Below are 14857 nucleotides of genomic sequence, written 5' to 3'. Positions count from 1 at the left end.
ATCATGAAATTGGTGATGGAGGAAGGTTGATGATGACGATGGCGGCGGATTCCCCTCTCTGGAGTCCCGAACGGACTCCAGATCAGCCCTCCCGAGAGAGTTTAGGGCTTGGAGGCGGCAACGTATCGTAAAGCGCGATGAATCCTTCTCTCTTATTTTTTTCTCCCCGAAAGTGAATATATGGAGTCAAGGTGGATGTCGGTGGAGCGTCAGGGGGCCCACGAGGCAGGGGCGCACCCAGGGGGTAGGCGCGCCCCCACCCTCGTGGACAGGGTGTGGGCCCCCTGATGTGGATTCTTCTTCCAGTATTTTTTATATATTCCAAAAATAATCTCCGTTGATTTTCAGGTCGAACCGAGAAATTTTATTTCTACACAAAAATAATACCATGGCAATTCTGCTGAAAACAGCGTTAGTCCGGGTTAGTTCCATTCAAATCATGCAAGTTAGGGTCCAAAACAAGGGCAAAAGTGTTTGGAAAAGTAGATACGACGGAGACGTATCATGGGGCGGCTCCAGGTGCGGCGAAGTACGCCTGATGGCTCCATAGGTCCACGGTGGAGTCACCTGCTGCTGACGAAAGGCCTCCCTTGCACCTGGGCTGCTGCATGCGCCTGCCCCCGCGGCGGTTGCCGCGCCGGCCGCCACCCTGCGGCTGCTGCTGAGGGGCAGCGGGGGCGTGGGCGGGAGGGGGAAGAACCCCGTGGGTGCGTGCGGGGCGGGTGGCGGCGGGACGCCGCGAGAGGTGCCGGTGGCGAGGGCGTGGTGCTGCACACGCTTCTTCACCCCCCTTCATCCGGCGCTCCTCCAACCGCAAGTACGCCACAAACTTGGGGAAGGAGGGCTCCGGCATCAAGGTGAGGTTGGAGGCGGCGTTGCCGAAGTCCTCGTTGAGGCCGGCGGTGAGCGTGCTGAGGAGGAGGTCGTCATCAACCTTGGGGCCGATATCACGGAGTTCATCCGCCAACGTCTGCAGGCGGTGGCAGTAGTCATCGATAGACTGGTCATCTTGATGACAGTCAAAAAATTCCTGCTGCAGAAAAACGCGGTGTTGAAGCTTGTTGTCGGTGAAGAGGCCGTTGAGCTTGACCCACACGGCGCGGGCATCATCACCATCGCTCACGACCGTGTGAAACAGGTCCATGAAGATGGTGGTGAATAACCACCGGATGAGCGTGGTGTCGATCGTGGTCCACTCGGAGTCGCCCACTATGGCACGGAAGCCGATGGTGCCGTCAACATGATCCACGAGATTGTTCTCGCGGAAGAGCAGCGAAAAGTACGTCTTCCACGCGAAGTACGTGGAGTCGGTGGCGTCGAGGACGACGGGGACGCGTTCATGGATGTTGATGTCGCGGATATCAGCGGGGTCCGGCCCAGCGAAGGGGTTGGAGTAGGTGGAGGCGTTGGACGACATGACAGCGGCGTGAGGATGAGGAGGAGAGGCGGCGCGGCAGAAATGGGGAGGCGCGGCTGCGGGTAGGAGGGGAGGCGCGGCACAGGGAGGAGGGAGCGGTGGCGGCGTGGGGCGGCGGCGGCTAGGGTAGGCGGAAGCGTTTAGGAGAGGATCGGGGCGGTATCTGATACCATGTAGAATTGATTGTGTGCATCGATAATTGTCATTGATCATGAACTAGACATATATATAGGTACAAGGACTGTGAGATCTTAACCGTATCTGCTATGCAGGAAAAGGATCGTGAGATATTGCTAAGCTAGAAAGCAAATACAAGAGATTCTAGCCGCCGGATATACATATAATGACAACCGCGCTCAACTGTTCGGATGCTCGATGAGGACGGGGTGCATCCTAACTCTATCATGCTCCTTTCTGTGCTGCCTACCAGTGTTGATCCTAGGCGCTTGAGACATCTTGCGAGATGCATGCTTTTGTGGTCCGTTGTGGCTTTGATGAGCTCGGCAATATCTTCGCGGACATGCATGATGTGTACTGCAAGTGTGCGGCGGTCAAGGCGATGAGGATGGTATTTGATCGGATGATGGGCAAGAACGCTATGTCCTATGACATCGTTATCTGTGTGCTCTGTTTTTTATACTTGAACTAGCACATATGCTCGTGCGTTGCAACGGGAAAAATTGATATTTTGCACAAGCATAATGTCCCACAATATTAAATTCATTATAAAGAACATGTTGCAACATAGTATCGTTCTTCTACAAAATGAACATAAAAAATACGTCGCAATTTAGTCGTGTTCATATTTTCTTTGCGAGGCGTAATGTCTCACTGATTTCATTTAAATACAATCATTTTTAGTGGCATTTAAGTATAATCTTTTCATTAATTACCATGAAATCCTTACCCGTTTTAGTCAGGAATCAAATCCTTCTTTTTCTAATTTAGTAGCCCCAACACATTAAGGCCTATAGATCCTTACTTTTAATTATCCTACTTTTTTACCTCAAATCCTTCATGTAGAATTTATTAAGACTACAATTTTTCTAATAGTTATTCCACCGATTTACCCATAATCCTTTCTTTAATTAGCCACATTCGTTTAAATATTATATTTAAGCCCACAATCCTTACTTTATTAGCTCATTCGCTTAATTAGCTCTCCCTAAAAATGAGCCTTGGACCTCACCCTTCCCCATCTACAGGAACGAAGGGCGATTTGTGCGAACCCCGGGCTCTCCACCTCGCCGTTGACGAATCGGCGGCTCCCTCGCCCTCCGCCGGACGCTCCGACGGCGGGAGGACGGGGGAGGCCCGATTTGCAGCGTGTACATAGTGTAGGAGTGACTAGGGAGCCAGCCGGTGGCGTCATGGAGGCGGCGGTGCGACTGGATCGGCTTTTTGCAGGTGTTGGTCTCCCCTTCGACGACGAAGTTCCAGTGGAGCTCCGCGGTGGACCAGCACCTTTCTTCGTGCTCGCTGCTCGGTGGAGAGGCCGTGCACGGTTCCCCCGTGCCGGAGATCGAGGGATGGCGATTCCGGCGGTTGAAGATCTGGAGAAGGAAGGCGATGTTGAGCGGTGCGACGACGACGACAGCCATGGGTGTAGGTCCTTAGGGACCGTTGATCGGACACTTCCCGTTTCGCCCGGGGGCTGTTTCGATCCAAGGCGTCAGCGAGCAGCGGCGAACAGCGCGTCACCGGCTCGTCCACGGCGCCGACGTAGTCGGATTGCAGAAGGGCTTGGTTGTAATTTCCTTTTCTGTGTGGACCTTTCAGTAATTTGACCGTTTTAATATCAACTCTTTTTCTCGCAAAAAAATAAATAAACATGATGACTGCCACTCGTATATTTAGAGTGAGTTGGGATTAGTAAATATGAAAGGTGCATAAGTCTTTGGTTGTTACATCTAAGAGATAGACAGAAGGTCTTGTGTTCAATTCCCATAATGTTGATTTATTTTGACCCAATTATTTTTCGCGGTCTCTCTATGAAAGCCCATAAAAAGCCCATCAACATACAAGTAACTGGCCCAGATCGCTTAACGTGTGTAAACCGAATATAAAGGACTAAACCAAACCAAGAATATCTATTCTTTTTAATAGTAGATATAGATATAGATAGATAGATATAGATTTGAATAAGATTGAAGAAGATGTGTCTATCATGGATCCGGATCATCAAGGAAGGCCACTACCGATGGACCCCTATGGGCAGGGGCAAGGTACGGCAACCGCGTCATCCCTACTTCTTCACCGGAGCCGAACAAAATTTATTATAATAAACAATAGAGAAGTTGTCGTGTATTGCTCCCATGGCGAGGGCTTAACATATTTAGCCTACAATTAATATCATATGAAATATCAATGTCTACACTATCTACATAATTTTCATCATAATATATATCAATGTGCATTGCACGCTTGGACGATGACAAAAAAAGAAGCAAACAAAAATTCACTCAAACAACAAAGGGCAGCAGGTTACGCCACGTGGTCACAAAACCCCCCGTTCCCATCTCTCCTGATATCCCCCTCGCCACGAACCAACCAACCATCCATCACAGGAAGTTCCGCTTCCTCCAGAGAAACCAAGAAAGCAGAGCAGCAGCTCAGGCGAGTCCTTCACCTCGATCCATGCAAGATGGCATTCGCCGCCTCCACGGCCTGCTGCAAGCCATCCGCGCTGCTGGCCCCTCGCGCGGCGTCGTCTTCGTCGCCGTCCGGCCGTCCCAGGTCATGCACTGGTTACGTGACCACGTGGACTAAACTTAACTTAAAAGAAAAGTCTTCCTTGTCCTCGGTATATAAAGCATCGCACTTGTTATGTTGCATAAAAAAAATCAAAAATGGACCGGTGATAAATAGTATCATCAACCTGTTAGGTTGATCTCTCCACCGAGTAGGCTCAACGGCCCATCGGGCCCTGATCTATTCGCGCCCTGATCGAGGGCGCCCAACCCTCTTATGGTTGGTGGGCCCCTGCGACCTGCGATATATAGAGAGGTGGGGTGCGGGGCACACGGTACGAGGTTAACCGCACCGCCAGACTCCCCATCGAAATCCCCTTCCGATCCAGGGCAATCGCAGTGCTCATGGGAAGCACCACTGCCACCTCTCCATCTCGATCCCTCTGCCATCACCGGCCCCTACTTCACCATGGCCGGCTCTGGATCGAGCTCATCCGCACCCAAGGAAGGTAGGTTACCGGAAAGATCTAGCATACACGATCCAAGTGGGTCTATCAATGGTATCAGATGCCACTGGCCAGATGATTTCGGTACAAAGAAAAAAAAAACAGAAAAAGAAAAGGAGATCCCCTCCCCCAAAGAACCCTAACCCTAAAAGAACAATAAGGGCACAGGGCAAAGAAATCGCGCCGCCGCAAGGCCACGCCGTTCCTCTCGATCCGGACGCGCATCGGCAAGCCGAGGCATCGGACGAAGAACCACCGGAGCTAGCTCAACGGCTTGCCGGAAAAGAAAAGAAAAAGGAAAACACAAAAGGGGGGGGGCACCGCGGCCAAGTCCCTCGACAGCAGCGCGCCCGCCACAAGGGAGGACGCGCGACTGGCGAGGAGGATGGCAACATCGCGATCTGGCCGAGCTCCGCTTCATCTCGCCGCACCTCTCTGTCTCTCTTGTGAAAATGGAATGGAAGGGGAAAGGGAAGGTGGCTCTCGCGCAGTGCGGTGGATGCACGCTGTCGCCGGCGGAGCCCCAGCCCGGCTGCACGGGAGCAAAGGGCTTGGCCGCGCCTCTCTGTCGCTCTCTGTCACAGGATGGAAGAAAGCAGACAGAGAAAGGAAAGGAGCGCCACGGCGCGGCGCGGTGGCCGTCTCCGGCGACCGGGCATGGTGGCCCGACGACCTGGACAAGGGTCGTCGCCGCTGTGAGCGAGAGGATGAGCGGCGTGCAGGAGGCAAGAATGGCTAGGGTTCTCTGAGCGGCGCTGGATTGAGCGCTTTTTGCTCAGCCGATCTGCACGCTGGATCGTCAGATGGAATCCGACGGCCAGGCTGCAAACCCTAAGCCGCCGCTGGGCCTACTGGGCCAAGAGGGTTGAACTGGCAGCAGTGCAGGCTGGGCCAAGGCCGCCAGCCGCGGGCGCTGCCGCGCGAGCTGGGCTGGGGTCGGCTCTGCTGCAGTTTTTATCCCTTTTTATTTATTCTCTGTTATTTTTTATACAGTTTTATTCAAAAGTACAGAAAAAGAAAGTCAAAGAAATGTTTCTAAAAAAGTTCATGTTTTTTTATTCATGTTTTCCGCTGCGTAAATAATTAATAGTGCTCTTTTACAAAGAAAATAAAAGTTTAAATAGAATTATGTTTTTAAGAGCATGTTAAAGTGATTATTAGAATGAATATGATTATGTTATTTTTATGACCAACATTATTACTAACATGATCATGTTTTATTATTGAAATTTAAAGGTGCATTTATTTCTAATATTTTGCCCAACGGTAATATAGATTTAATTGCATAGACAATTATATGTTTAATTTGACCAACGTTAGATTAATGCATATGATTGTTATATTGATGTCACTTAGATTGTGATTTCAGGAGGCTTTCACTTGATGAGTTGCCTAAAAGAAGTTCCGACACTCAGAGGTGACAACCACACTGAGTGGAGGAAGAAAGTTGAACTGACATTTGTTTGTGCTGATCTGGACTGGGTTCTGGATGAACCACAGCCGGTCAGACCTACAGAGCCAGTAAGAGAGACTACTGATGATGATGCTGCATGGGCTAAAAAGAGGGGGGATTATGCTCCTTTGAAGATGTCCTACATCATAGACAACCAAAAGTGGGTCAGTGCAAATAAAAAATGCATGTCCTTTATAAAGAATACAATTGAGAGCACCATTGTGGGCTCCATTGCAGAATGCACTTCCGCAGGGGAGTTGCTGACAAAGATAAAGAGCCAGTTCACTGGCTCTTCAAAGATATATGCCACCCAGGTGTTAAAACAACTTGTGACAGAACAATACACAGGTGGTGGAATAAGAGAGCACACCCTCAGGATGAGCAATATGGCAGCAAAGCTAAAGCCCATGGATGAGGATCTGGAGATCAAACCAAAGCTTCTGGTCCACCTGGTCATGGCTTCACTGCCAAAGGAGTTTGAAACTTTTGTTGTGAACTATAATATGTCACCTGGAACATGGGACATTGAAAAGACAATTGCAATGTGTGTCCAAGAAGAGGACAGACTAAAAGCCTCACATGATGGTACACTCAACTATGTGAAGGATCACAAGAAAAAGAACTACAATCAAAACAACAAAAGTTCTCCTTCAAAGCCACAAGGAAAAGCTCCCTATCAGCATCAGCGTCAGCAACAGTCTTTCCGAGTGGACAAAGACACTTGTCTCCACTGTAAGCAGACCGAGCATTACAAGAAAGACTACCCTGTTTGGCTGAAGTCCTTAATGGCAAAGCAAGGTAACAACATTGTTTCCTTAGTTAATGAATCCTTGTACACACAGTTTTCGAAATCTACTTGGTGGATTGACTCAGGGGCAACTGTTCATGTTGCAAATTGTTTACAGGGATTCCATTTGACCCGGACTATGCTAAGAAGAGAAGGAGGCATTGAAGTAGCCAATGGAATAAAAGCGGAAGTTGAAGCTGTCGGCGACATCTCCTTGGAGTTAGCTGATGGATTCAAGCTTCTACTTAGAGATGTTCTTTATGTTCCTTCATGTAATAGAAACTTAATTAGCGTTTCATGTTTGGACAAAGAAAATTATGAGTGTTATTTTGGACATGGCAAGTGTGCCATCTGGTATAATAATGCTTATGTGGGTAATGCTTTACTACATGATGAGCTTTATTTGTTATCACTTCGTGAAAAAGTGCATTCTGTATGCAATGTGAATGAACATGTTTCCGTGTCGAATAAAGAACAAAAGAAAAGAAAGAGAACATTCGACTCATCGAAATTATGGCACTGTCGCTTGGGCCATATTTCGAAGGGGAGAATAGAAAGATTAGTCAAAAGTGAAATTCTTCCACAGTTAGAATTCTCAGACTTAGAAAAATGTGTATATTGCATTAAAGGAAAGTATATAAAACAAATCAAAAAAAGGTGCAATCCATAGCATAAGCACACTAGAAATCATCCACACTGACATTTGTGGACCATTTCCGGTGAAAAGTGTGGATGGATATGACTCGTTCATAACATTCACAGATGATTACTCTCGCTATGGTTATATTTATCCAATCAAAGAAAGATCTGAAGCGTTGGATAAATTTAAAATATTCAAAGCTGAAGTTGAAAATCAGCATGATAAAAGAATAAAGATAGTAAGGTCCGACCATGGGGGAGAGTACTACGGTCGGCACACTCCATATGGCCAAGTCCCTGGACCTTCTGCAAAGTTCTTACAGGAGACTGGCATAGTCGCCCAGTATTCAATGCCGGGTGAACCTCAACAAAATGGGGTAGCTGAAAGGCGCAACTGTACACTTATGGATATGGTGCGAAGCATGATGAGTTATTCCAACTTGACATTGGGATTATGGATGGAGGCGCTTAAAACCGCCATTCACATTCTCAATAGAGTACCAAGCAAGTCGGTGCTCAAAACACCGTACGAGCTATGGACAGGAAGGGTGCCCTCCCTACATCACTTCAGGGTGTGGGGATGCCCTGCTGAGGCCAAAATGTTTAATCCAAACATTGCAAAGTTAGATCCCAAAACAGTAAGTTGCCACTTCATTGGCTATCCAGACAGATCAAAAGGTTTTCGTTTCTACTGCCCAGACAGATATACAAAGTTTGTAGAAATGAGACATGCAGTCTTCTTTGAGGACGAAATGATGAGGGGGAGCTTGGTAGCTCGGAAAATTGATCTTGAGGAGAAGAGGGTGCATGCACCTAATCCGATGATTCAGGAGCCATTTTTCTCACTACCAGTTGCAACTCCACCCATGACAACTATGGGAGCAGAACCGGAACCTGTCCGTCAGGAGCCGACTGAACCCGTTGTTGAGCATGAAAGGGAGGTGCAACAGCAAATTTTAGAAGAAGTGCCAGAAGTTGAGGCACGGAATGTGCCAGAAACTGAGGCCCTTAGAAGGTCTACAAGACCAAGAAAGTCAGCTATTTCTACTGACTTTAAAGTTTATAACACAGAAATGGTTCATATGGAAAAAGATCCCACCTCATATGAAGAAGCCATGAGAAGCTCTCATTCATCGAAGTGGATGAAGGCAATGGAAGACGAGATGAAATCGATGAGTTCCAAAGATGTTTGGGACTTAGAGGAAATTCCTAAAGGAGCAAAAACAGTAGGCTGTAAATGGGTCTACAAAATTAAGTATGACTCTAAAGGGAATATAGAAAAGTATAAAGCACGACTCGTGGCAAAAGGATTTACACAAAAAGAAGGGATAGATTACAATGAGACATTTTCTCCAGTCTCATGTAAGGATTCCTTCAGAATCATAATGGCATTAGTTGCTCATTTTGATTTAGAGTTACATCAAATGGATGTTAAGACGGCATTTCTAAATGGTGATTTAAAAGAAAATGTCTACATGAAACAGCCTAAGGGTTTTATCATGGAAGGCAAGGAAAATATGGGATGCCGCCTGAAGAAATCCATTTATGGATTAAGACAAGCCTCTCGGCAGTGGTATCTAAAGTTTAATCAAACGATTAAAAGTTTTGGATTTAAAGAAAATATTGAGGATAATTGCATTTATGCAAAGTTTAAAAATGGGAAATATATTTTCCTAATCTTGTATGTGAATGATATCCTGCTTGCTAGTAGTTATGTTAGTCTACTACAAGAAACAAAGAAATACTTATCCTCAAATTTTGACATAACAGACCTTGGTGAAGCATCATATGTTTTGGGCATAGAAATTCACCGAGATAGGAACAATGGAGTCTTAGGACTATCGCAGAAAGCATATTTAGAAAAGATTCTTAAAAAGTATAATATGCATGCGAGTAAAGCCACACATGCTCCTATAGTCAAGGGCAATAGTTTTGGGAAATTCCAATGTCCCAAGAACCAGTATGAGAGATCGATCAAATGAAAGCAGTACCATATGCTTCGGCAGTTGGCAGCTTACAGTATGCACAAGTGTGCACTCGCCCTGACTTAGCTTTTATCACCGGGGTACTCGGTAGATATCAAGAGAATCCAGGCATGGAGCACTGGAAGATGGTAAAGAAGCATTGCGTTATGCGCAAGGCACGAAGGACTACATGCTAATATATAGGAGAAGTGATTCCCTAGAGATAAAAGGGTATTTAGACGCAGATTTTGCGGGGGACAGAGATGATAGAAAATCCACGTCCGGATACGTCTTCACTCTCGCTGGGGGAGCTATTTCGTGGAAAAGCTCCAAACAGTCGATAGTTGCATCATCCACGATGTATGCAGAATTCATAGCATGCTTCGAAGCCACGGGCAGGCGATATGGCTAAAGAAATTTGTACCCGACTTTTAAGTGGTAGATTGTATTCACAAACCACTAAAAATGTACTGTGACAACCAACCCGCAGTATTTTACGCTCACAACAACAAGTCGAGTAATGCTGCCAAAACAGTAGAGATAAGGTATTATGTTGTGAAAGATAAAATCCAGGATCAAACTATAAGTCTCGAGCATATAAGGACAAAGGATATGCTTGCGGATCCGCTAACGAAAGGCTTACCACCCAATGTGTTCAAGGAACACTTAGCCAGCATGGGTTTAAGGGAAAGCCTTATGATTTCTGGATAGGCCCAAAAGGAACAGAATTTGCTTCTGATCATAACGTATGTTGTAGCTGTATGATTCTAACGGCAATTAAGCTGTGACGATGAACCATGCTCTATGTACCAATATGCGATGAAACAAATAAACTAGAAAGTATAAGGTTAAAAGTAAAAGTTGAGATCAAGGGGGAGAATGTTAGGTTGATCTCTCCACCGAGTGGGCTCAACGGCCCATCGGGCCCTGATCTATTCGCGCCCTGATCGGGGGCGCCCAACCCTCTTATGGTTGGTGGTCCCCTGTGACCTGCGATATATAGAGAGGTGGGGGCCGGGGCACATGGTACGAGGTTAACCGCACCGCCAGATTCCCCACCGAAATCCCCTTTCGATCTAGGGCAATCGCAGTGCTCACGGGAAGCACCACTGCCACCTCTCCATCTCGATCCCTCTGCCATCACCGGCCCCTACTTTACCATGGCCGGCTCTGGATCGAGCTCATCCGCACCCAAGGAAGGTAGGTTACCGGAAAGATCTAGCATACACGATCCAAGTGGGTCTATCACAACCACCTTATATGTCTATATATGCGCAACCTAAGGGTGAGTGGTTTCCTTCAAGTTTCGCGAGTCATTAAGTTTCACCACATAACAAATTTTCTACGACATCCTTTAATAGCAACAATGCAAGAAAGATGAAACAGAAAAGAAAAGGAAAATTTAGCTTGAGAATAGGATACACCGGGAATGAAACTCTGTGGATCAAACCAGAAGAACTTGCGCGAATGAGCGGTTCTTCAACGCCATGTCGTCCTTTGCTCTCCGACAAGAAACATTCTAGTTCCTCTATCATCAAGACATTTTTTTCAAAGGGGGGGGTTCCCCGGCCTCTGCATCTGAACGATGCATACGGTCACTTAAATAAATAAAATAGCTTCAACAATGTCATAGAGTCTTGAAGCAAAATAAAGGCGAGCTCACAAAGAACCTCGACGCTGAAAAAAGAACGGGCCAAAAAGCCACAACCGGCTGGCAAGATAAAGATAGGAAAACTAATTGCCTATCCTATTACATGACCGCCATCCAAACCGGTTGAAGATATCCCGCGCTACCATCTTCCACCGGACAGATCCAGTAACCAAACGCTCCCTGGCCTCCATCGGAGTGAGTAAGGACCACATACGGATCAGCGCCGTAGCACGGAAAATAACCTGCAAAAAATGAATAGTAGTTATTCTGTTAAAAGCCAAATCATTTCTGCAGTTCCAAATTGCCCATAACAACGCACAAACTCCTACACGAATATGTCTAGCTGTATCGGACTCTATCCAATCCAGCCACGTTCCAAATAACGACCCGACCAAACTCGGAGGAGTAATGTTAAAGGCAATTTGCACGGTGCGCCACAGAATTCTCACCAACGGACACTCAAAGAAAATATGCTTAATGGTCTCGTCATGATCACAGAAACTACACCTAGTAGATCCTGTCCAATTGCGCTTAACCAAGTTGTCCTTTGTTAAAATAACCTGTTTATGGACAAACCACATAAATACTTTAATTTTCAAAGGAACTTTTACTTTCCAAACATGTTTGGAACTAGGAATGCCAGTCGAGTTAATAACATCGATGTACATCGACTTAACAGTAAATTGTCCAGACCTAGTAAGTTTCCAGCACAACTGATCGGGCTGATTAGCTAGCTGGACTTCCATCAGTCTACGCACCAGATGAAGCCAAGCTTCCCATCTATCACCAACAAGCACCCTCCAAAACTGAATATTAAGGGGAATGGACTGCATGATCGTTGCAACTAACGCATCACGTCGCTGGACAATACGATACAAGGTTGGATACTGTAGTGCCAATGGTGTATCAGCCAAGTATCCTCCCAGAACCGTGTATCTTTGCCATCACCGACAATAAACTTTGTTCTATTAAAGAAGGCTGCCTTAACTCTCATAAGCCCCTTCCAAAACGGTGAATCAGTTGGTCTCACTATCACCTGGGACAAAGTTTTGGAATGCAGATACTTGTTGCGGAGAATCTGCGCCCAAGTTGCGTCAGTCTGAATAGAAAGGTTATACAGCCACTTGCTAAGCAGGCATCTGTTCTTGACCTCAAGATTCTCGATACCCAAACCCCCTTGGTCCTTTGGTCGACAAATAACATCCCATTTGGCGAGTCTATACTTTCTCTTAAGTTCATCACTCTGCCAAAAAAATCTCAATCGGTAGAAGTCCAACCGTTTCCTAACCCCAACTGGAACCTCAAAGAAAGATAGTAGGAACATCGGCATACTTGTAAGCACCGAATTAATAAGAATTAACCGGCCTCCATATGACATAAGTTTTCCCTTCCAGCAACTAAGTTTCTTTTCAAACCGATCTTCGATACATTTCCACTCTCTGTTCGTTAGCTTACGATGGTGAATGGGTATACCTAGGTACGTAAAAGGTAAAGTCCCTAATTCACAACCAAACAATTGCCTATAAGCCTCTTGTTCCTCCTTGGCTCTACCAAAGCAGAACAACTCGCTTTTATGAAAGTTAATCTTTAACCCGGTCAATTGTTCAAATAAGCATAACACCAGCTTCATATTTCTCGCTTTTGCCAGGTCATGCTCCATAAAGATGATTGTATCATTAGCATACTGCAGAATAGACACACCCCCATCAACAAGGTTGGGCACCAAGCCACCCACCTAACCGGCCTCCTTTGCCCTACCAATGAGAATTGCCAACATGTCAACCACAATGTTGAACAAAATCGGGGACATTGATCACCTTGCCTCAGGCCTTTGTGTGTCTGGAAATAATGCCCTATATCATCATTTACTTCAATTCCAACACTTCCTTTTTGTGTAAAGGATTCTACCAGGCGTTGCCAAGCCTCATCGAAACCCTTCATATGTAAGGCCTGTTGAAGGAATGGCCATTTGACTTTGTCATACGCTTTTTCTAAATCCACTTTGAAAACAACCCCATCCAGCTTTTTCGTGTGGATTTCATGGAGCATTTCATGAAGGACCACTACCCCCTCAAGGATATTCCTGTCCGGCATGAAAGCAGTTTGGGTAGGCTGCACAACAGCATGCGTGATCTGTGTGAGCCTATTGGTCCCGACATTGGTGAAAATTTTGAAACTAACATTAAGAAGGCAGATTGGCCTGAATTGCTCAATTCTCACAGCCTCTGTTTTCTTAGGAAGAAGGGTGATCGTTCCAAAATTTAGCTGAAAAAGATGAAGCTGTCCAGCAAACAAATCATTGAACAAAGGCAACAAATCCCCTTTAATGATATGCCAACATTTCTTATAAAACTCCGCTGGAAATCCATCGGGGCCCGGCGCCTTGTTATTTTTCATTTGCGAAATGGCCTCAAGTACCTCTTTCTCGGAGAAAGGAGCCGTAAGAATATCATTCTCCACTGCTGTGAGCTGAGGAACATCCTCAACCCTGGACTCATCCAGAGACACACATTTCGTTTCTGGAGGACCAAACAGTTGCTTATAGTACTCAGTAATGTACAATTTTAGGTTTTCCTGTCCTACAATTGTACCCTTGTCTTGCTCAAGCTGAAAGATCCTCTTTTTTCGATGCTTACCATTAGCGATCATGTGAAATAATTGAGTGTTCGCGTCCCCCTGGACTACTCGCCGGACCTTGGCCCGCAACGCCCACTTCAACTCTTCTTCCCTAAGAAGTTCTTTCAGCCTCAATTCCGCGTCAAGCTTGGCATGAAGCTCCACGGCCGGCAGTATCGTGGTTTCTGCTTTTACATCTAGGGACTGAATAAGGGATAGGAGCCTTTCCTTTTCGACCTTATAAATCCCGCTAAGATGCTTAGCCCATCCAAGCAAGAAACTCCTCAAATGCCTAATCTTGTTCTGCCAGCGCTGAAGCGCAGTCTTCCCTCCTGAATCCTTAGCCCACTCTCTAGCCACGAGATCAAGGAAGCCTTCACGTTCAAACCAAGCCATCTCAAAGGAGAACACATTCTTGTTCCCCAGGTGGGAGGGATCACCAGAGTCCACAAATAAGGGCGTGTGGTCAGAAATACCACGGGACAGGGCCTGGACTGTTACCAGAGGGAACTTCTGTTCCCAATCAACACTTGCCAACACTCGATCCAACTTCTCATACGTCGGATTTGGCAGCGCGTTAGCCCAGGTAAATTTTCTACCCGAGAGCTCAATTTCTCTCAGGTTCAAACTTTCAATGATAGTATTGAACATGAACGACCATCTGCCGTCAAAGTTATCATTGTTCTTATCCTCACGCCTTCTAATTATATTGAAATCACCCCCCACCAAGATAGGCAACTGCTCGGAACCACAAATCGGAACGAGATCAGCCAAGAACTCGGGCTTGAGCTCGGGCTGCGCAGCCCCATATACCGCAACCAGCGCCCAATTAAACCCATCTTCCTTCGACCGCACCCGAAACTTGACTGCAAAGTCCCCCATAACAACACTACGAACCTCAAGTGTTTCGCACCTAACGCCGAGTAAGATTCCACCCGATCTCCCTCTCGGCGGCAAGCAATGCCAATCAAAATCTATACCCCCCCGACAAAGTATTTAGAAATTGAGGCGCAAAATTATCTCTACCCGTCTCCGATAGAGCGATAAAGTCTAAACGATGCTCGACAAACGCCTCAGCAAGAAACCTTCTTTTAGCCAAGTCCTTTAGACCTCTGCTATTCCAAAAGATTCCTT

At 46.4% G+C, this 14857-nt stretch overlaps 1 protein-coding gene across 1 annotated transcript; it reads left to right on the top strand.

The window, feature by feature from the left end:
* The first annotated feature begins 4576 nt into the window (after positions 1 to 4576).
* LOC147958560 (uncharacterized) lies at positions 4577 to 7018 on the top strand. Its single transcript, XM_087537080.1, has 3 exons — positions 4577 to 4616; positions 5983 to 6864; positions 6972 to 7018. Exons 1-3 carry the CDS (start codon positions 4577 to 4579, stop codon positions 7016 to 7018), a joined length of 969 nt encoding a protein of 322 aa, XP_087393206.1.
* The last annotated feature ends 7839 nt before the right edge of the window (positions 7019 to 14857 follow it).

Source organism: Triticum urartu, chromosome 7A (assembly GCF_056163025.1).
Source record: "Triticum urartu cultivar PI428250 chromosome 7A, HENAU_Tu73, whole genome shotgun sequence".
Lineage (NCBI taxonomy): Eukaryota > Viridiplantae > Streptophyta > Magnoliopsida > Poales > Poaceae > Triticum > Triticum urartu.
The sequence above is the reverse complement of the archived record's forward strand: the minus strand, read 5'-3'. Positions and strand labels throughout refer to the sequence as shown.